The sequence below is a fragment of the Diadema antillarum genome, unplaced genomic scaffold (assembly GCF_040938485.1).
Source record: "Diadema antillarum isolate AM-2024a unplaced genomic scaffold, OU_Dant_1.0 scf00000038, whole genome shotgun sequence".
NCBI classification, from domain to species: Eukaryota; Metazoa; Echinodermata; class Echinoidea; order Diadematoida; family Diadematidae; genus Diadema; species Diadema antillarum.
In genome coordinates, this window is record NW_027270927.1 from 1313335 (window position 1) to 1337169 (window position 23835).

Consider the following 23835-nt stretch of genomic DNA (forward strand, 5'->3'; position numbering starts at 1 on the left):
TTTGGTGGTTTTGTGACGCAGGGTCACTTATACTATGCACACCGTTCTTCTTGGACATGGTATTGAAAATCCCCCCTTTTTTTATTGCAAATGATTACCAGACAAAAATAATACATGTGAAACTCCGGTTTGATATCCAGTTATATACATGTAGTTTTTAATCTAATCAATAATTGTTCTTCCCTGGAAGAAGTGTGTCTCTAGTACAGTTTGCATTCTGTATTAAGATCACTACAATGACTGGAACACTATGCAAGATAATGAAAAAACAAAACCCAAACAAACCTGTATTTATATCTAACGATCAGCTGGAGGGATAAGATTTTGCAAGAACCGGATCAACATATTTGAAGCGAAAGGACTGTCTTTACTAATAAACTTCTAACCTACACGTAAATTACTTGACGTACGACAACTGAACGCATTCTGACACTAGTAGTATCACTATACTAAACTAGGTACGCGCTGATATGCCAAAATGCAGACACGAACACTTGACAACAAATATGAGACAGAAACAGAAATCGAGAAGCATAAATTATCAGCACTCAATGCCAGTGGCTCTGAAGAAGCAAAACTTTTATTCAGACTGACATCTTTAACACCTTGTACAAAGATTAATTGATATGTATTTTCAAGAATGGATTAATGGAACCGAGCTATCTGAATTTTGTATAATATCGTGATAATTGTTAACGTAGTGTTTTAGTAGCGTTTAGAGGGTAACCGGTTTTCTAGTTTGTGTCCCTTTTCCAGAAATGCAGGTGCAGAGATTTTAGACGTTATCAAGATTGAAATAAAAAAAGGAAAAAAAAATTTCATGTACCCTATGACATAACTTTAAAGATGCCGTACTGAAATCATAAGAAAAAGAATGGCAGCACGCCAATGAAAGAGGCAAAGCAAGCAGTTTCAAGAGTAAAATGTTGACCAAATTCAACGTCATGATATGATATACTTTCTAAGGGGCTAATAAAACTACCTAAAACTACCAATCTACTTCAAGAGTTAAACAGAACAACAAAGAATAAAGAAAAACGTAAATATTATAGTATTAACATACATGCGTGGAAAATAAAAACACAAGTTTGTACAAATCATGTTTCCCGCTACATGTGTCAACTGTAAATACATAAGAGAAGAGAGCAAAAGGAAAGCAAACCAAACATAAGTATGCCTTCTTTTATGCAGACACGAATATCTGTTATTTACAAGTAATTGTGTTCTAAAGTCTGTATTATCACCAAAGCAATGACTGACGGTCAAAGTAGCCAATGGACATCCATAGCCACCTTCCTCCCAATCATCCCTGCAAAACACACATGACCACTACATTCTTAGAGACCTTGAGTACCATTGATTACGCAATCTTTTATGGCTGGCTTTGTAGTAAATAGACTGATATAAGCCTTTTATGCCGTTGCAGAATGTCCCGAGTTCATTCACTCCTTTACCGAAGTTCACTTCGTCTTTTTTTTTTATCTGATCTGACCTGCTTTGTAGAATTCCATTCGATGGCCAGCGATAACCCCCACATACAGTTCTTCGACTTACAAAAGGCTGCTATCAGCAACAATTCTCCTTTTTACACCATCACATCATGATTTAAAAAAAAATGGGTTTCCTTTGCATGAATCCAGATAAGATTTTGATGATACCAGCGTCCTACATTCACTTTAGTAATGCATTCCTCCATTCATGAATTCATTCATTCATTTTATTTCATTCAATTCAACTCAATTAAATTTCATTCTATTTCCAGCCAACAAGAGTGGAACAAGAATATGCATTACACAATCATATCGTTTGATCAATAAAAAAAAACCACATACTTAACGCAATGTGGATCGTAAAGTATATACATGTATTAAGATATACGGACAATCCAGTAAATCAATCAATAACACCAATGCATTATTTGAAAGCATTGCATACGATCAATTACTTATTAATTTGATTACTTCTTTATCATTCATCTGCTAATTCGTTCAGCCGTAGTATGCCAAGATAAAGATGCAAACTAATCCAAGTAGCGCGCCATTGACGAAAGCTACACGTGACCATTTGGGATTTTCCACAGCCGTCACTCCGACGTCATCGGAGGATTTCTCCGGTTCTTTCTCTAAGTCGCCGTCGGTGTCCATCGGGGAGCCGCTGATTCCACACAGGATGTTCCACGCTTTCCATTTCAGGCCAGTCCGCGATTGCGCCTCTGAAAAGTGCATTATGGGCGACATTTAAAAAAAGGGTAAAAGGAGATGATCGTCCATTTAGTTTGTTTCATTTCCAACGAAAATGCGATTGAAATAAAACATTCGAATGTACATAATTACACAAAATTAGTATAACATCAGTATAAGGAAATATAGTAAAACATATTTACTGTACTCTTAAGACAAAATCAATAGAAATGGAGATTTCGAAGTCTGGCATAAAAAAGCAGGGCTTCTGATTTGCTGACTTTTTAATAACTTATTGCAGAACTGAGAAAACTAAGCCAAGAATGACGATCAGAAATACATATAAACACATACACACATACGAGAGATAAGAGAGGAGAGATTGTATTAAACAACAAAAACTGATTATGATTTTTTTTTAAAAAGAACAACAACCGAATTGTAGGACTTTGTAGAATAGCATAACTCATTCCCCCACTAGATAGGAATTTCCTTTCAAATTTCTTTTAAGAAGTGAAAGTCTTAAAATGGGCGAAGATTCTGGATCAGTGTGTGTTGAAATCTAAGCTTCCGGGTGTATGGTTAGAAGGCCGACACACCAAGTTACCAAGTACAGAATCAAAACAGAAAAACAAGTGGAAAGGCATTTTTCCGCCCCATTTTTAGGACATACTTCTTGCAGCCTCCTGTCTTTTCTCCTCTCTGATCAGGTCGTTTTTCTTCTCCTTTTCCGCGCCTTCAATGGACATCGCCTCACGAGGTATGGTCGAGAAACGAGTCCACCATGTAAGACGTACCAGCTGGGAATAAAACAGAGCCGATAGTTTTACTCGTCATCAGAATGATATCCCTATATGTAATTAGGAATAGAGTGAACCCCAAGTTGTATGGAAAAAACGTACCCCCTCCCCCACCCCCTTTTTCGGTGATATACAAAGAATATATTTCTTCACATTATTTCCTGAGTGAAGAACATTTTATTGAAAAGAACTGACAAAATGTTCGAGATACTCAAGATTTATTGGATTCTTAGATGAATTCAGAAGATCAAAAAGAAAAAAGGTTATAATAACTTCCTTTTCCTACATGACTTAAGAGTCCCAAGGATATAGCCTCCTTTATAGTGTCAGCACTGTTGTCAAAGGATTCTGTGAGCCGGGCTGATGGGGTCGAATACATGGATCTACCCTTCAAAGTAGAATCACCTAGAATCACCACGATCTTTATCTCATGTAATACAATTTTATGTTTGTAATATGTTGAATTGCAAAATGAATGAATAAATACATAAATGAATAGATAAATAAATAAATGAAGAAATGAATAATAATAACAATGATAATCATCATAATCATAATAATGATAATCATCACAATGATAATGATGATGATAATCCTCATCATCATAATCATAAGAATGATAATCATCATAATGACGATAATGATAATGATAATGATAAGAATAATAATGATGATGATAATAATATTAATAGTAATAACGTCTCCCCATAAAATGGCAGTACTTCCACTTCGTGCATGCTGACCTTTTTGCTGTCGATGGGTTCAGAGAGAAGGCTGAAGATGACGATGAGGATGAAGGAGAAGGCGAAGAGAAAAGCAGCGAAGTGCAGGAAGTGGAAGTCCCTGATGATGTTGGGTCGTCGGTCCTCTTGGCCGCAGGACGGAACACCGAAGACGAAGTCAAGAACGGCGCGAGTAAGGCCGACGAAGAAGCCACATACCAACCCCCAGAAAGCCCCCTGGTCAACGTGATGTCGAATTTAATGGAGTTGAATCAAGGTCTTTTTTATAATATTCTTTTTCTTGATAGTGATAAAGGAATGATTTTTTTTTTCCCGTTCTTCTTTCAGGCATAACTATTTTGATTGTGGCTACACTTGTTCTAGGTTATAATTAATTGTTCTAGGCCTCCATTTAGTTTGCAAACGACATAGAAGACGTGGATATCGGCACAGGACCATCTGAAAAGTGTTTCAGAGAACACTAGTATATCAAATATATTCAAAGATTTGCTTCGATGGCTACATCTTATTAACATCAAAGATTTACATGTAAGATGTGAAACGTATAGTGCGTGTTGAAGCAAATTACCTTAGCAGTACTCAACGAGGTAGAAATTCTTTCGATCTTTTCTTTATCACATAAGATACGCAGAAGAAAACAGATATACATGAGATTTAGGATGAATCGTTAGTGTCGTTATGAACTGTGATTAGGCCTCCATTTACTTTGTTTTTCAGAAAGGATGAAGAATTTTGTCATGCACAATAACAGTCGAAGCGATACACAAACAGTTAACAAACCGTTTCATTGATACGTTCCCACGCAATGGCGCCGACGAAAACAGCGAAAACAGCCGGTGTTAAGTACGACAGAATCGCCTGCATGTAGACGAACAATTCCCCTGACCCGTAGGCCTGGATCACCGGAATCCAAAGCACGCCAACCACCACAAGTACCAGGGTGCATAATCTGTAAAAGAACGATACACCATTTAATTTTGCAGACCAGTCAGACACTGAAAGAAAAAGGAATTATTTAAAGAAGAAATTACGGCTTAGTTGTTTGTGGATGATATTAATTCACACTTGACCAATCCCAAAGGACCGAAAATTTTTACCGATTTAAATCACCCCTCACATTATCGAATTCCTTATAAATTTGAAACTCTTACGACAAAGACAATGGTGACTATGCTAATGACAATGAAAAGAAATTAAAATCATGTTGGTATGATTTTTTTTTTTTGCGATGGTAGATATGTTCTAGAGAGTTCTCTACATCATAATTTATCTGATCACTGTTTTTATGCGATCACAATTCATGTTTGTTAGGTTTGGAGTGCACATTGAGTCTTGAACCAAGGAGGTACTGGGCAAGCATAACTCCTTGCTTGAACTGAGTTTTCACAACTGTGAAGGGATGCCGGGAAAAGTAATACTGCGCCTTTCTTTTACAAGCTCTATCTGAATCTTGACAAACCTTCAGATTTTGATGATACGGTACATTAACATATCAAAGTAGAATAAAACATGTCCCAGCAATAACAAAATTCAGCCTCAACACTCTAAAAGGAAGCCCTCGAGAAAATCAAACGTTATATCTATCATGTGCTTGTAAAGACTTTGAAGGTTATACCTGGTATGTTTTCGCTCTCTTTTAAAGAAATAGTAATAATAAAAAAGAAAAGAAAAAGGTTGACAGGAAAATATCCATTGAATAAAAGCTATTCAAGGACGGTTCCGTTACCGCATGGAATGTTATATAAACTATTATACACTTTACGGATATCTGCAATTGACGACTTCAACAACTATGAAACTAACACTCTGAAACTTACTTTCCCACGATAACCAATTCGAGTTCGGTAGAGGTTGGCCTGATTTTGTACCAGACATCAATGACAAACATTGAACTAGCAGCGTTGAAGATGGAGGTCAACGAACTAATCATTGCAGCCAACATGGTGGCCAGCATCAGCCCTCGCAGACCTGGTGATAGCAGTGGGTGGAGGTAATGGAACACGACCTCGTTTTGCTCATTAGCACTTTCAGGATGTTTGAATGGTATGACAAATTACTTATTGAAATAAAAGACCAACAGTAATGATCTTTAATCGTTAATCAATACAACACATACTTCAGGAGCGTTATTGTGATATGACGCGTGTGTAAAGCGTCACTGAATCCTACTTGACGTTAATTTCAAACGACGCAAAAACATATTTTTTTTAAAAGATACTATGAAATAATAGCACGTCAGAATTATATACCAGCAAAGAAAAATTCATTTGGTTTAATAGCTGAAAATTGCCTCATTTACTTTCCTACTAGTGTTCTTGAAGAGGATGATTATTGTTGTAGTTGTGTGAACATCATCTAACTTTATCACGTAAAGATTAACATGATTAGAAAGTGAATGATGCAAATTTCCAAAAGAAACGCAAATTGAAAAGGAAGAAAAATAGACAATTTCTGAGCAAGTTCACGTTACAGCAGAACAACAAATCATTTGTAAGTTCGAAAAGGGAAGACATACCAGTTGGCATGAGTTCCACCACAAGCTTCGGATAGGCAATGTCTGAGCAACCAGCTGGATTCCCACACACTGCGGTGCATATCTCTTCATCCACGCAAGCAATTTCATCTATAATATTCCAAAGAAGATTTGAAGAAAAAAAATCGCCGTAAACAAACTTTTGAAATGGTCCGCAACCACCCTGGGGGGGGGGGTGTTTCATAAAGCTGCTCGTAAAGTTACGAGTGACTTACGAGCGACTGGTGATCAGTTCTTGTGCTGAATTATGGAAATTCTGATAAGTATAGAACATCAGAACTGATCACCAGTCACTCGTAAGTTGTTCGTAACTTTACGAACAGCTTTATGAAACAGGGCCCATCAGGTATGATAAGCAATGCTTATACCATGACCAATAACGCAGTTCTCATATCTGGCTATAATCACCTTCGGGGTCTTCACCCTCTAACGCTCACCCTATTATGTTAGCGATACAGAGTACATGGGAATGTCATAGGTCCCTTAAGTAATGTGTGTGGCAGGGGATGGGAGTGGGGGAGACACACAACAGAAATGTTAACATAGGAACAGAAAGAACAGGCACATAAACTCAAAAGAGCGAAAGGAATTTGACTCAAATCTATGTGCTTTAAACATATTTCAAACGCTTGAAGCTTCCCAGGTTGCTCTTGTTTTAGGGTTACTGATTGTGTTTCCATTCAACACGTTTAAAGTCGAATATAAATTTAGGTATCACCACCTAAAGATCCTTTGCATATCTGTAACACCTAAGAAATGCTGAGTGTGATCTGTCATAAAGTCTTGAATGAAGAAAAGTACTTGATGTTTTCTTTTTCCCATGTCATCCAAGAAGTATACAACATGACGAATTCTACTAATGTCATAAGCAACTTACCCTCTGTGAAATTGTTATAAAGTAACTATTTATATTAATATCTATATTTATGTTTATATTAATATTTATATTTATATTTATATCTATATATTCATAAGTAAGTAGTAAGTACTGATGATTTTGATGTTGAGATTGCTGATTTTAAAATTCCAGTTGTTCGTTTTACCAAATTTCGTGGAGTTATCACCGATGATCACTTAACATGGAGATATCATGTCAATGAAGTATGCTGTAAAGTCTCTAGAGCAGAAGGCGCAATCAATAGTATACGTGCAATCGTACTTTCTGAAATTCTTGTAAAGTTATACCAAATTTTGATTATGCCTTATTTATCTTACTGTAACATGGGGAATGCGCAATGCATCTCTTAAAGCGAATTTGTATTGCTTTTTCAAAAGCGTGCAATCCGTATGATTAGTAAGAGACCATTTTTAGCCACACAGATCCTTTATTCAAAGAAGATAACTTATTGACGATTTTTGATATGAACAAATTCTTTCTCGCTGTTTTCATGTCCACATAAATGAACAACATTTTGCAAAGGTTTCTTGATACTTCCTTCATCCAAAATAAGAATAATTACAATACTAGACAGATGAATAGATTGTATATCCCACATTTTAGATACTGCATTTTAAGATACACTTTTAAATGTACGGGACCTGTTGTATGGAATGATTTGCCAAATGTAATAAAGTTGTCTAATAGACTTTCGATATTTAAAAGAAGTTACAAATTCTTTCTTGCTCATGAAGATATACTATAAATTTCAAGTTTTATTCAGTGTATAATCACCACACTTTGATGACTCTTGATTTCTTATATGAATTTTGTACTTTCTGTAATATAGTTTTCTCTTGTGTATTGCATTAATGTAACTATTTTTGCTGTAATATTTGGGATCAGCCATAGAAAGACCAACGGTCTATGTTGATCCCCCACAAACTGAAATAACTGTTTTTACGTTGTGTTTGTCTGTTGTGAAATTGTTGTAAGTTGAAATTTTTTTTCTTGTATTGTTCCAATGATCTACTGTGTATGTATCGTTCCTGTACTTTTTGTAAATGCTTTTTACCAGGATTTGGAAAATAAATGAAATGAAATGAAATAAAGTTTCAATGGAAGCTCAACCAAGTCTCTGGAATTAGATGAGCAGTAGATCCCCATAGTCTTTTTTTTTTTCGTTTTTTAAAGCTCTGAAAACGATGATTTGATTTAATAGTATGGCGTACTAAAGGCACGTTCAGAAAATCTATTCAGGTGGCAGTGTCGTGCAATGAAAACAATTCCAATAAAACGTTGCACAATGAATATATCCTTCGACATTTTAAAGCACATAATGAAACATGTTGTGAGGAATAAGATAGTATAGGGATTCAAAAGGGATCATAGTTAAGTTTATTATTATTACTATTATACTTCCTACTATTTTCCCACTTCATGATAGTATTAATCTAAATTGAATTTGTATGATTCTTTTTATTATTGTCACGCATCTCATTTTGACATTACTTTATTTTTCCATAACTTTATTGAATAAAATTATTCATATTGAAGACAGGAACAAAATAATATATGAAAAGCTTAACAAAAAAGCCGAAGACATATCTGAGAAAATAGTAAGTGCAGGGTATACATTGTTGTATAAATACAACAGTACATTTAAAAGACAACAGTGAGAAATTGTACACGCATTAACAAAGGGTACATTTCCCTCTTTATACGAGTTAAAAGGAATATATGAGGTAGTAAAAGACAACGACCAAATATCATGTCTCTCATTATTCAGAAAAGTCGCCAAGCGTAGTGTCACTATTAAACACGCGCATGCACGATATAAAATACTGCGTACAATTCATGTAGGGGGATGGGTTCGGGTGGGGGAGGGGCGGAGGAAATGGAGAGAATGACAATGACCCAGTACCAAATTTAGCTTTATGTTACACGTACGCTTGTCTAAAGAAAGAAAGGAATGATCTATTAAAGTATAGCTTTCAACTGATTAATGTCTTAAGCTACCATTCTACAAACCTTCCTCATGTTTTATCATTACACACCAGATTTCAATACAAGTTTGATTTACATTTTGTAGCTTCCATTCCATAGCCCCTTTCTACTTTATTAGACAATGTTAGACATCACCTTTTAATACAAGTTTGACCCACATTACGTTTACAACGTGTGGCTATACTGGATGGGGAGGAACAGGGGATGAGCGAAATTGGTATCGGATCGGCATGTCATCAGGCGGTTATACAACCCGTTGTCATTGAGTTCATGTCACTCTTTGACACTCCCATAATTATTCCCAGCAGAACTTGTAGCCATTAATCACATTGGCACGCAACCAATTTAGCGTCAAAGTACACATCATCAAACGATAAGTGCGATGGGTAAAAGCACTGTGATAACCTAATTTTGTCCTCTTCGGCACAGCACTTTATGGGTTCATCATAGCTGTTTTGTGGGTGATATGGATCACAGAGTAAACAAAATGATAGATTCTGTACAAATCGCAAAATACGATAGTAAGAAAACACATGTATACATTATGAGATCGAGCCCTTAAGTTCGGGAGGATCTTAGTGACTTGTACCTTTCGATATATCATACAACTCATATTTGGCTCACAAAGAGAAGACATGTTGTGTATGCTGGACCCATGGCAATCGTAAATCATGTCGATATTGATTTGAGCGATATAGATGCACATTCTTTAAATTGTACATGTGTGCCTATAGGAGCAAAATTGAGATCGTTGTATTTTTTTGGCTCTAGACGTTTTGGCATTTTAAATTGTATTTTCTTTGTCATTTATTTTGTAAAGACGAATTCGTTTTATACGGCTGAATGCCGATTTATTTGACGTGAAGAAAACGCAGTCATATCTTTCGTTGTCGTCCAATTCGCTTTGGTCTGAAGATAATTGATATGTATTGGATTCTATAACCGTTTTATAGTTAGGATCGGTCTCGCTTGCGTTTGATCTGACCGGCGCTATTCACAACATTGAACCTGAGATCATCCATTTCGAATTGTCATTGGAATAAGAATCCTACTTGGAAAGAGTGTCCGGCTGATCATTCCTGGGATAACCATGAGGAACATGGGTAGGATCTTGAAGTATCCTGTCATGATGCAGGCACCTTTTCCATGGGTCACGTTCCTCGCTGCCAGAGTCCTCTGTACGATGACCTGAAGTAGTATAAGACAGATAGGCAGATAGACAGACAGACGGGCAGACACATTGATTTTTATTTACATATAGATGAAGAGTCAATTACTATACCGAAGACCATGTCAGATGAAATGATTTCTGAACACATTTATGTTTAAAACGTTATAATTTAGAAAAGTCAACCCAGTCTTCATATCGATGGGACCCGTGATGTTTCAGAAATGTGAAACCATCTCTGAATACTTATGTGCTATTAATGGTGATCTGTTTGCTTCTAACCTGCATACTGAGTGACAAAAAAAAATATGATAATGTTATGATTTTCTGGGCAGAAATCCCGGTGAGATAACTTTGTGTGAATAAAGGTACAATCTTTTAGTTAAAGCAGTCAAACCTGTCCTTTATTTTCCCTTGCTATCCTGTCTTTACGCAAGTCACTCCTCCCCTCATTGTTTTCCCTATGTATCATGTACAAGGGTTGAAAGCAGATCAAGCTATATTAAATACTATAAGCTGCAACCCTTCTGTATATTTTACTATTGATTTTATCAGGTATACAACTTGTTGCACACTGTAAATCCAATGAGGAATTTTTAAAAGTAAGTCTTCGGGGAGGGGGATGCTGTGACACAAATGATGATAAAGGTAACTTAAAAGAAAGAAATCACCTGGTTTGTACACCAGAAATAACACCCGAGTACCATTGTCCCGAAGATGGACCCAGGCCAGGGAAGGTCTGATGTCTTGGCATCTCGAAATATATGCCACGTTTCCTCAGTAGGGATTCCGCACGTGGAGTTGCCGTAGATCTGGGTAGTATTCGGGATGGCAGTCATATATTCCAGTCTTAGAGTGTCCATAGACCATCCAATCCGTGAGAAAGCTTAGGTAAATAACAATTATAACGACATCATTATCCATCCTATAGTTAAGATGATCAAAATTGTATCTCGGATGTTGTTAATTTAATAATGTTTCTTATTCACAAGCGTAATAATTATGCATTATAAGGATGCATGATATGCTCTTTTCTTACTGTCAAATCAAGCGAGAAGAAAAAAAAAAAGATAATTGAGAATACTATCGAATACTTTTGAGAACATCAAAAGATTTCCAATTTCATGAAATTCTTCCGTTGAGGTGTTTTCATTGCTACTGATTGAAAAATTGCCCTACATCGACGTAAATAACAATAAAATCATTTACGTCGATGTAGGGCAATTTGTCAATCAGTTGCAATCATAATAATTGATATTTACAACAGGTACGTGTATTCTTAAAGCATAATTAAAACATTTTCTTTCAGGTTTCAGTTACTGTTGTTTTTTATCATTTAAGATCATTATGTAGACACAATTCAGTTCTTACTCGTCGAGTTGAAAATCCTTAGTTTGGAAAATAATTAGCTTGACGTAAAGAAGTAATCAAAGAGTTGTCGATGTAGACGTATTTCTTCTTTTACTTTCTCTTTTCATTGCAATTCATAGTCAGGGATAATTGGCCAGTACCCCTACCTATTCCCATGAGGATGAAGGCACCGATGACCATGACGACTGCCTGGATGGCGTCGGTGTAGATGACGGCCTTTAGTCCTCCGGCCACGGTGTAGACGGCCGTCATTAGGAGAAGGACGATGATGGCCGTGTAGACATCCCATCCTAGCGACTGCTGGATGACTATTGAACCGGCATACATCTCACCCTGCCAAGTTACAGAGAGAAGGAAGTGAAAGATATGAATGGGAGATAGAAGTGGAAAATAGGAGAGGGAGGAGTGGCAGAGAGAGAGAGAAGATAGAGAAAGAAAAGTGAGAGATAGGAATGAGAAATAGGAGTGAGAGATAGAAGTGAGAAATAGGAGTGTGATATAGAAGTGAGAGATAGGGGTAAGAAATATAAATGAGAGATAGAAGTGAGAGATAGGAGTGAGATATAGAAGTGAGATATACAAGGGAGAGATAGGAGAGACAGATAGGAGAGGGAAATATGAGTGAGAGATGAGAGTGAACAGATAGGAGTGAGAGATAGAAGTGAGAAATAGGAGTGAGATATAGAAGTGAGAAATAGGAGTGAGATATAGAAGTGAGAGATAGGAGTAAGAAATATAAATGAGAGATAGAAGTGAGAGATAGGAGTGAGATATAGAAGTGAGATATACAAGGGAGAGATAGGAGAGACAGATAGGAGAGAGAAATATGAGTGAGAGATGAAAGTGAACAGATAGGAGTGAGAGATAGAAGTGAGAAATAGGAGTGAGAGATAGAAGTGAGAAATAGGAGTGAGATATAGAAGTGAGATATACAAGGGAGAGATAGAAGAGACAGATAGGAGAGAGAAATATGAGTGAGAGATAGAAGTGGAAGATAGGAGGGAGAGATATGAGTGATAGATGGGAGTGAGAGACAGGAGTATGAGGTGAGTAAGATATAGGAATTAGATGTGGGAGTTAGAGATGGGAGTGACGAGACAGGAATTAGAGGTAGAAGTGAGAGATGGAGTGAGCGCAAGATGTGAGAGATATGAGAGACAAATAGAAGTGAGAGAGAGGGAGAGAGAATGAACGAAAGATGTGCGAGATAAGAGTGACGGATAGGAATAAGAGATAGAAGTGAGAGATAGAAGTGTGAGATAGGAGAAGAGATTGGATGGGAGAGAAAAGATGGGAGTGGAGCGAAAAGGGGAAGGCAGAAAGGATAGCGCGGATGAGGGAGAGATATATGAAGAGGAAAAAAAAAACCTCGAAGCGCTTGTATGGACTTTGGTTTTATTTATCGCTCGACAAATAATGAGAGCATTTTGCAAAGAGACTGATCTTGTCTTAACATGAAATACCCCAACTCAGTTCAAAGTGCTATGTCGAATGTTCGCATAATATCAACAACAACGCACCATAGACAAACCCAGAAAGCAAAACGCAAAACAGTGCGCTATGAACAGAACAGTCAATGCCTAGCGTATGGAGAGAATAGGATCTATAATGGTAATCGGCAAAGTAAGGCAAGTGATGTAAATTTAGTTAAAGAACAAACAGCTCAGATGTTGATCAACATGTAAAAGTTCGCCATACCGACAACATAATGACGATAGCCATTATTAGGTTGATGACGGAGATAAATATTTGGAGGCGATCTCCTCCAAAGCGGAGCTTCAGATATTCCGGTACAGTTGAAACCTGTTTGTACAAAAACAAAAATATAATGATAATTAAAACTAAAATTATTCCAATCGAATTGATCAAAACTGGAATTACAGCACGCGATTACCGTTCTTTTAACTAAAATTTAAAACATCTATGGAAACGTTACCAAGACAGAACAATTTGTACAGGTCTTGTTCTATTGTTGGCCATTATGGAAATATTGATCTGGGCAATTTGCACATGAAAAACAAACAACGAACTAAAATTGTTGAAACCCCTAACTGCCTAACTTTCAAAGAACTTCCTTTGATCATCCAGTTTTTCTCTTTTTCCATCTGACAAAGGCATAGGACAATCTGAACATGTTCCGTCTGTAAAATCATCTAATGTTGCAGAAATGACGTAAATTTGAAGTGAAATGTAAGGCAGGCAACATAAGACTTCGGGCAGCCTCAATTTCAATAGAAAGCTTTCAATGTATCGACCTACATGTACTTTCAATAACGGTTATGACTTAGAAGTATGTTCGTGGGTTAATGCGTCTTTCTTTAAGCCCGATTTGCATATAAACCGTGCTGTATATAATCATGGAATCTAGCAAGATTCGGCCACCCGCAATGACGCTTTTACAACCGTTCAAATCTAACTGATTCATTTATAAAGGAAATTGATTTGTAGAAAATACCTCGGATGCAAAGTATACAGGGACAAAGATGAAGCCAAGTAGGAGTAGGCAATTTAAAGCCTGCAAAGGAAGAAACGAAAATATCGATTAATAATACTTCGTGTAGTTCAAAATGAAGATGATTAAACAATGTTATTGATACAGAAGATGCCACATGCATTTGCTATTTGTAGATTCGTTAAGCTCTACCTGCTTTGCCATTTTGTTGTGTTTATTTTCAATAAGTTGAACAACAACAGATTGTAGCATGAACCTACATTCCATTCTTCTGATGAACTCCTAGCTATTCCTTTTTTTTAATTATTGGTATACAAACACAATTCGGATGCATAAGGGACACATGCGAATAGCACTTTTGCCCTGTTGTATTTACTGTTGTGTTTCGTTTTTCTAGTGTTCACTTTGGCTATCCGCAGTAGAAAAAGCTTCAAAAATTTAGCTGTTAGGGATAATTCATCAGACTTGCTCTTCTTAAAACGCCAGCTCTTTTCTGAACAGGCACCAAAATCATAACGTGTCAGTCTGTACAAATATCTGTTTTCTTTGTTTACCTGAAATTCGTAGATTACGACCCCATAACCGGAAATGGACGCTGTACCAGATACTCCGATGAAGGTCGCGCTTCCGATGTTTGTTACAACGAGTGAAAGTCCAACCTTTTAGGTGAAAAATACTCACTGCACTATTTTCATATATTTTACTGCCTATTTACTGGCAATACATGAGGTTTGTTTTGATTCAAAATGTGGTTTAACGTGTTACACATCAGTATACATAATATCATATCAAATAATGACAATTTATTATCAATCAGAACAGCAATGACAGAAATGTAGGCCTATATCATTGTAGTATTAAGCGTGTCTACAACACCTAGTCAAATTGGTCAGGAGCTCAAGACGGATTTAACACGCACGCACAAGATTTTATGACCAACAGAGATATAATAATGTTTTATGGGGCAATTACATCTCATTGATGACACTATTGTAAACCATTTTGAAAATTTACAGGAGTCAATTCTATCATTACTATCATATTACAAGTGCGTGCTAGTGTACGTGACGTGTTTCATATGATGAGCTTTTTTTAATAGTTTTTTTTTCATAGTTTTTTTTTCAGTGAAGAAGAAGTAGGCTGAAGGTTTAATTATTTCATGAGTGTCTCTGACCGGCATTTACAGATGAATTAAATATTAAATCTGTTTTTATTCTATATCGTGCATACCGATTAATACTGTCCATTTCTTACCGGTACGTTCATACTCTCCATACACACTCATGAAATTATTAAATAATCAGCCTACAGCCGCTCCGATAACATTTACACCATCGGAAAAATAACAAATCTATGACCTTTTATTATGTGTGATTAATTTCTCATTTTGAGTCATCAATTATGACGATGAGATAGCTTTGTCGGTAGCGCGTCTGCCTCACGATCCTAATACCCCCATCTCACTAGACGGCGATTCCGCTACGATCATCAAAAATCGACAAAGCGCGGCGGATCGTGGCTTGATCGCTTTAAATCTTCTCCATCGTATCTTGAGCGGTTCAGAAGCGCGGAGGATCGCCACCATCGCCATGATCGGCGACCTCGCTACGGGAGTTTTGAACATGTCCAACATTTCCGTAGCGAGGTCGCGACCGATCGCCGTGGTTTTAGAGCGTACCACCATCGCCTCACGAGCGCATTAAAAGCGCCACATTCATAGCTCTGACGGGGTATAATAGCATCGCGCAAAGCGTAACTCAAGCGCATCAAAAGCGGCTCCCATCGCCCATGAAAATTACCACTTTTTACAATATTACGAAACAGGAACCAACCATGAACGACAGAAAGTGATGCACCGACCAGGAAGGTGGACATGGAGAAAAACGTATAAAATTATTTTTCTATATACGTACACTCAGTACGTATCTACTTTGTTTATCAAATTGTTTGTTTGTCACAAACCATTGCAAGTCAATGAAAGTAAAAATTAAGTTGTAATATTTTCAAATATATCTTCATAAAATTGTCTCATTGTAGGATACGATTTGTAGGTTGCTCGTAAGCCGATTCTTTAATATTAAACTAAGTTTACCCTTTTAATTGAATGGATGACTCAACTAATAGTGCAATTTCACATCAGGTTCTATCTGGTGTGGTCTAGAATGCTAAGATATAAGTGTAAAACCATATGCTGCACATCCATGTTGATTTAACACTGACATCTGCCTGAAGAATTTCAATCATGAAACCTATTTTATACCCCGATCGCTTGAGATCGTCGCATGAGCCCGGCGTAAACGTTTCATTGTTGCTCCGATCGTATCACTGTTGTAGCGAGGTCTTGATAAGCTTATCGCGAATATCGCAACATAGTCGGTTCGATCGCAGAAGCAGCGCGTCTTGTCGGCCTTTGAAATGCGGCAACAACGTGGCAGAGTCGTATTATCATCTTGGCGCTATCGCTTACAGCGCAGGTTGAGCGTGGGGAAACCGTAATGTAATCGCCTCGGAGGCCAAAAAATGGAGACGGACGGCGATCGTACCACGATTTGTTAAATCGTCACAAATCGCCATGGTCGCCATGGTCGCCTTCCTAGGACTACGGTTCGATATCCGGGTCCCACTGAACAATGTTGTGTATAACGTAATCATGCCGCTCCCTCACAAAGAGATAAAGCACTCTGCCCCTCGGATAGTACATGAAATGGATGTCCCTTTATTTTATTCATTGGCAGGGCGTTTAACCCGGTAAAGTGGTGCGACCTTTTATACATCCAACTAGACCACATGGAAGACCAGCTGAACATGGGCTATCAAGCCATTTTCTGAGATGGAAAATGAAATAAACCAAAAAACAACCTTACCAAATACCATGGCATCTGTCGACCGGCGAGAAAGTATCCACTGGTGCTGTCTTTACCTCCACCCCAGGCGGCCTGGAAGAAAAGGAAAGATCCGCAATCATCTTCAGATGGATAAGGACAAAACCAAGGATAACTTGCCATTTTTAAGCAATTCTTGACTTTCTTTTGGGATAGGAGGGGGTCAGGAAAAGAAGAACAATCTTCAGAAACCGTATTGCTTTAATGGGCATTTTGGTCATCAATCAGATCTTTGTTGATTTGATTCAGATAAGGTTGCAGTTCCTTCCTTTAAACCTCATGTTGTCAGCTATGAATTTCAAGTCTTATTGGTTCTTGTTCAATATTTCTTGTATTCCTTGATGTGTCATGTACGAAGAATAAGATTTAAATAAAGATTGTCAAGCAAGTGCAAGAAATTGCAAACTTGAACAAACATCTTTGATACATGTCAATATATACATGTATATATATATATATATATATATATATATGTATATATAAATATATAAATATATTTATATATATATATATATGTGTGTGTGTGTGTGCGTGTGTGTGTGTGTGCGTGCGCTCTTTGCTTTCAGTGGCGCGATGACACACAAAAATCATATAAACAGATGAAAAAATCGAAGATACAAATATGAAGGAATCTAAGGAAAGGGCAACTGTGTAGGCCTTCTCAGCAGATTCCCTAACAGATTAATTAATAAATGAAAGTAACTATGGGTAGATGTGATAGTCAACTTCTATGGATGTGGGTAATGGTTGCTGAAAAAAAAACCAAACAAACAAACAAGTAATGAAGAATTAAAAATAAAAATCATTTTCCTTCAGCTCAAAAAAAAAAAAAATCATGATCATTTGGTATCGGAATCAAATCATACTTCGAAATATGTCGGTTGGCGATTTTTTTTTGCGTCGTACATACGTATTATTTTCTTCTTTTTTTGGCCTAGAAAATCTACAAAAACTTAGTGTAGACAAGGTGTATTCATTTCTGTTGTTAAAGGTCACGTGGCCTGCCTTGATATTGACGTAGAGAGAAAAGAAAGAAAGATAGAGACAAGGAGACGAGAGGGAGTGAGGGATAGAGAACGTATTCTCCAACATCTTTATTTGTTGCATTTATATTCTACAATTCGTGACCAGACGGGGACGTCACGAATTTAACTATGAGCAAGGTTCAAAAACTCGAGATTCTCTGTTTAGGATATCTCGTCATAATAACGAAAGCTCACAATCATGTTGACATAAAAGTTTGAGGTCGTGGAAAACTTTTCTCACACTTATATTCAAAAATGCAAACTGGATAAAGTACATGTGGCGAAGTGCATTAGAGAGATAATCAAACATAGGGCGCACAAAGAGTTGAAAAGTAGAAAAAAATCATTTCGTGAATATTGATTCAGTAAATATTTGTATATTTGACACTGCTTCTGTCAGTTTCTACTTTTTTCCGATGTAAGCTCTTCTAGATACTGAATACAACATATACAACTCGTCACGGCCCTGAAAAATCTATAAGAAACAAATCACAAGATGAATCAAAAGTTCGGTCGTTTGATTATCCTGATTTTTGAGTGACAGGAGAATATTTTATCGAAACGTACATGGAGAAAATAGAAATTCAAAAATAGAGATTGACAAAAAGATTACAGAGGAAGCTGCATCTTGTGATAGGGGTAGTTGTTTTTAATGCCACCAATATAATGACAAAATATCGAAACAAATATGATATCATCAAAACATAATAGATATAATAATATAGAAACAAAAGGGATTTATCATTTACAACGTGTTCACAAAGATTGCTGCATTATAGTCAAAATGTCTGAGGAATTTAGCATTAAAGGTTATATGTCTCAGGAATCCCCCATTGTGTATTCCCAAATTTATTTTCGCAGTGAAAAAGGTTTAAAGGTCTACAAATACCATTGTAAGAGAAAACATTTTGTGTCAATGGCTTTACACTGAGCTGCTAGAACCTCACTAAAGTTATCTTCCAGTTAAAGCTATAAATATCGACGACAACAACATCCCGATGGCTTCTACAGTAAATTTAAGTTGGGGGGGGGGGGGCTTAGTATAATTCTGAGTCTTATGCAATAAAATTACATTGTGTTTTTTTCCCTTGAGTTATAGTGTGTCAATAGATATCCGTGCTACATATAAATTTTCTTTTGCCCGATTTTATCATGGAACCTAGGACTGAACAAGCATGGGTCTCATCATTTTCCTGTATACTTTGTAAGATTATAATCACCAGTACAACTGTAAAGCGACCATTATATTAGTTATACGTTATTTTAAAAGGTTGTCTATAAAGGTGAAGGTTTCGCTTAATGTGTACCTTTGTGCGTTTTGTATTTTAAAATAATTGTATTCTGTTTCACTTTTCTTTACAGAAATTGGACGGATAATTGCGATTGACAAATAGAAATTTAAAAACTGACATGAATAGTTTAACAGCTGACCCTATGTTTAAAACACTGGTTTTGTCTACAGTTCACTTCCCACAGAATCGATTGTCAGGGCACATTTTACTATTAAACTGCCAAATGATTTCAATGTTGAAAGCCTCGCTGCTCATATCTATTCGGGAAGTAGACTCGAATAGTTGTTCTGCCGATATAAATCGTGTTTACCCCCTCGTAATGAGGCGTGCACATTTTTACAATGTTTGAACAACACTTTATTTCCAAAATCGTCTCTGTAATTTTCTCTTTCAGATCACAGAACCACTTAAGAACCAATCAAAGAAGTACAAAAAGCTTATCTCGCTAAAATGAATCGTTTTATGTCTGAGTAATGGATTCAGTAGCTCACGCATGACACATTTTAAGCAGTTTATCACATTACCTGGGCATGATGTTTATCTTCTAAACTTCTATCATATAGTTTAAAACGCAAAAAGTGTAGCAAATCTACTGTATAATACACAAGATGAGTTTTTGTCTCCTATGCAGTATTCCACTAGTCATAAGACATACTACTAGGTCATTACAGATTGCTCTTTTTTCAATAGTCCTTAAAGGGGATGGCTTGCAACCGATCAGTGGGAATCAGTGGTAATGCTGAGGGATGATTGCTCCAATCCTTGTGGGATTCATTGAAGAGTACATTATATATCTATTGTTGTGTGAAAATTATTTGCTTCAGAATGGTTTCATATTCAAGTAATGTGCAGTTTAATGTTTCCAGGTTAGCGTGCCTGGTCAGTGACGGGACACTAATCTGCACATTACTTGAATATGAGACCGTTCTGAAGCAAATAATTTTCACACTACAGTAGATATATAACGCACTCTTAAATGAATCCCCTAAAGATTGGAACAATCATCCCTCAGCATTTCCACTGATTCCCACTGATCGGTTACTAGCCATCCCCTTTAAACGTGTGAGACGTTGTTTAGAATTCTAATCGTTTCTGCTGAATGTCTCATTCAAATACATTGATTACAAACGGAATCGCTGTTAAAGCTTGCAAGCATTCGTACGTTGCGGGTCGGATTCTACGTCAGTTCTAGTAAACAATTATGGTTATACGTGAGTACTGTTTATTTTATATGCGTGTTATGCTCATTATTTTGTAACGTTCTACATCCCACCTTTGCCTTGGTTTAACGTTCCCTTCTCCTCATGTCTATTGCAACATTTAAACGATTAACAAGCATTTTCTTGCTTATCAATGCATATCCTTGAAGTCTAGATCATCGTTTGTGCTTATGGGGTGAAAGATGTCATATTTCCTTGAAAATATGTTGAATAGCTCGTATTAGAGGAAACTATTCATTGTATAATTGTCATAAACATTGATAAATGAGAGTAGATACTGTGCACAAATTCAGCTGCAGCTGGAGGAGGCTGTGTCAAAACAATTGAGCATTCCGTCCAGTCGCAATGAGTAATGTATGTGTTAAGAAGAGGTTTCTAAAGAGAGAAAAAAACAACAACAACGGAACTCACATACCAGCGTGTAAGACGAATTGCAGTAAAGTCTATAAAACTGTTATAGCTTTGAAAATTAGATTTATGCGTATAGTTGATAATGATTGTTTTTTTTATATTTGTCCGTTTCTTTATCTTTGTAAAAGAAATATATAATTGTTATAAGTTACAGTCTGGAGTGTGCAAGGCTGTAATCGGCACCCTACATGCTCTAGAAAAGATCTGAATGATCGGTTGTTCCTTACCCATATTCCGATCGAGAACACGGCAAGGAAGTGGATGACGATGACGACAATGTCCCACGTCTCGAGATTGTTCGACGTCGAATTCCCCATCCCGCTGATAATCCGTCAAAGAGCCAGAAACTTCGCAAAACCAGGACAGGGTAACACCAAACCTGTATACGAACATACAGTACAAAACAAAATATATCAATACTCTATAGTGATACTCATAAACCCAAATATTCTGTCAATGAAAGTCGCTACACTCGTTAGTATAGCCAATATATTTGAACTATGCTTTAATTCCTTTGTAGATTTTAACTCTCTGCAGCTCAAAATGGAGAAAGGAAGCACAGCAATCCACTACCGACCTGCTTTGATCTCTCACCCTGTCACTGTGCATGTGGAAGCAGATGTAATGATGATTCAAATAGCTTCCCTGAAAGTATAGAAGCAGATTGGCGCATGTGCAGTATTACACTTGCTGGATAAATCTTCAAATATAACGAGGTCAGCGCATCCACCCCTTTTACTTTAAAGCGGAATACTGTTTGGTGTTCGTTTGATTTGCTGAGGAGAAGTACAAATATCAATAAGACATATAAGATGACTATGTTTCAACAGATCGTGTGTTTTGCGTTTTGGAAACAGTTTGGTCGAAAATCTCAAATGAAAATGTTTCTCTTGTCACACTATTTTTTTTTCAACTTTTCTCTTTACTATCTATCGCTCTGAAACTGAAACGAGAAAGTATTTTGTTTTGTTGTAGTTTTTATTTTGCAAATAAAGTTACCAATTTAAAAACAAAGGGAAATAAATTTCCCCTTAACCAACGGTATGAAAATGCAAAAATTAGGGGTGGATCCGGGAATTCCGTACAGGGGGGGGGGGGGGGCGCAAAAAAGATTGGTAAAAAGCTAACAAAAATAAAAACTATTACAGCAGGCTTCAGCGCAATTTAGGTGAAAACGGTAGTTGAGATTTAAAGCGCGGGCGAACGCGCCCCCTTTCTTTTTTTTTCTTTTTGTTCCTATTGCTAAAAAATAAAACGAAATTTAAGGGGAGGCCTGGGGCGCCCGGTGCGCCCTTCCTGGGTCCGCCACTGAAAATGTCTGTGAAAATATTGCATATTAAGTAAAACATTTCAAGGCATTACTATTATGCACCTTATCTCTCTTTCTCTCTTTAATTTCTCTCCGTCCCTCTGTGTCTCATAGGATATATTATTTGGCTTTTATGTAGTCAAACATCTCTTTAGTGCCAATTGGCTTTGAAATGTGCCTTAAGTCGAATGCGTCAGTGATTAAAGGCATAATTTACCGTTTGCAGATGAAACAAATACCCATCATTATTCCTTCAAAACAGCCAATGTAAAAATTTAAACCAGTACAACTCATCTTAAGTATTGTTAAATAATAAATACAATATGTGAACAATAGTTCCAAACTAAATCGTCTACAGTTTGGTTAATGAGAAAAAATAGTGATATCTCCTTATCTTTAGGCTGTATTGCAAAAATGTTATATGGTAGAATGTTTTTTTGATACAACTGACCGATACATAACAATGTAAGTATCAAAAGTGATATCTTGAACACTTTTTAAATCACTGCTCCCAAAGGTAAACATGACCTTTAATTCCTGTTCAAAACAAACCCTACTCTCTTTCAGTTGGTTATTATACGTGTGGTGATGCAGAGACTTTACAAGACCTCTACAACCCCTTTGATGACCCGGTCCTCAAACTCAGCTCTGTGTCGTTTTTGAATCTTTGATATGTTTCAATATCTTCGAGTAATAGTTCTTCACGAGTACGTTTAGGACATAAAAACAGATATATGCATTTGAAAATGTTATCTGCATTGCGTATGGATAGCTAGCAAGTTTAAGACAGGGTAGTAACTATGATGATTGGTGATTATTCGAAGATCCTTTTTATGCTTATGCTAGAGAATATATTAATGACACAGGAGTTATCACATCGACTTTTGGCTGTTTTTGTATTTTTTTCGATTTGGTTTCAAAGAAGAGCTAGGGTATGGTTTCAAAAATACCAGTTGGGAAATTCTTTTGATCGATAATCTAAAAAAAATAATCGATCTAACTCTCAAGTGCACGCATATATTATATTTAGAGAGTAGGGTAGTAAACAAGAACTATTGTATTTTGAGTTTTACCCGGCAGTAAATAAACTAACCCTGTTAACGCCCCCACGAAAAAACAGCCTGTTAATGCCAGCTGGAACGTCGAAATATCACCAAGTAAATACATTTAGACAAACTTCCACGCGCGCGCACACCCATTTTTTTTTAAAGATATAAATACCTTACCCCCTGCCATCCCCCATGTACCGTATATAACAAACAAACCAATACAAAACACGGCAAAACACAACAACTACATTAAGCCAGGGTGCAATGATCACTCTGGCAAGCTTTGGTGGAGGTGGTGGGGGAGGGGGTGGGTTGGGCAGAATACAATGTAATTCTGCTATTGTCAGTCGATGTCTAAAGTACAGGAAGGCGTTGGTTTCCTGAGGAAAAATAAAGAGTATGCAATAAAGTATTCCTGGACCAAAACACGTCCAAAACAACTATGATGTTACCATATTGGAAGGGACATTTTGCTGGCCGATATATCTTGTTGCAAGTTGTTGTACGTAACGGATT

At 36.8% G+C, this 23835-nt stretch overlaps 1 protein-coding gene across 1 annotated transcript; it reads right to left on the reverse strand.

The window, feature by feature from the left end:
• Positions 1–558: 558 nt before the first annotated feature.
• Positions 559–21645, reverse strand: LOC139710434 (sodium/glucose cotransporter 4-like). The gene is made up of 15 exons (XM_071622352.1): positions 21539–21645; positions 21189–21340; positions 16996–17067; positions 14686–14790; positions 14135–14194; positions 13378–13482; positions 11826–12012; positions 10980–11194; positions 10193–10328; positions 6239–6346; positions 5541–5691; positions 4504–4672; positions 3724–3939; positions 2854–2980; positions 559–2212 (listed from the first exon to the last, which is right to left on the reverse strand). The coding sequence occupies exons 2-15, from the start codon at positions 21276–21278 to the stop codon at positions 1989–1991; spliced, it is 1965 nt and encodes a 654-aa protein (XP_071478453.1). The 5' UTR covers positions 21279–21340; positions 21539–21645; the 3' UTR covers positions 559–1988.
• Positions 21646–23835: the final 2190 nt, after the last annotated feature.

Bases quoted from the DNA above. Each gene is read 5' to 3' on its own strand.
- LOC139710434 (XM_071622352.1), bottom strand. From the start codon at position 21,278: ATGGGGAATTCGACGTCGAACAATCTCGAGACGTGGGACATTGTCGTC. The intron at 17,068-21,188 runs GTAAGGAACAAC...CTTTTCTTCCAG, and splicing joins TGTTCTCGATCGGAATATGG to GCCGCCTGGGGTGGAGGTAA. The intron at 11,195-11,825 runs GTAGGGGTACTG...TATTTACCTAAG, and splicing joins CTTCATCCTCATGGGAATAG to CTTTCTCACGGATTGGATGG.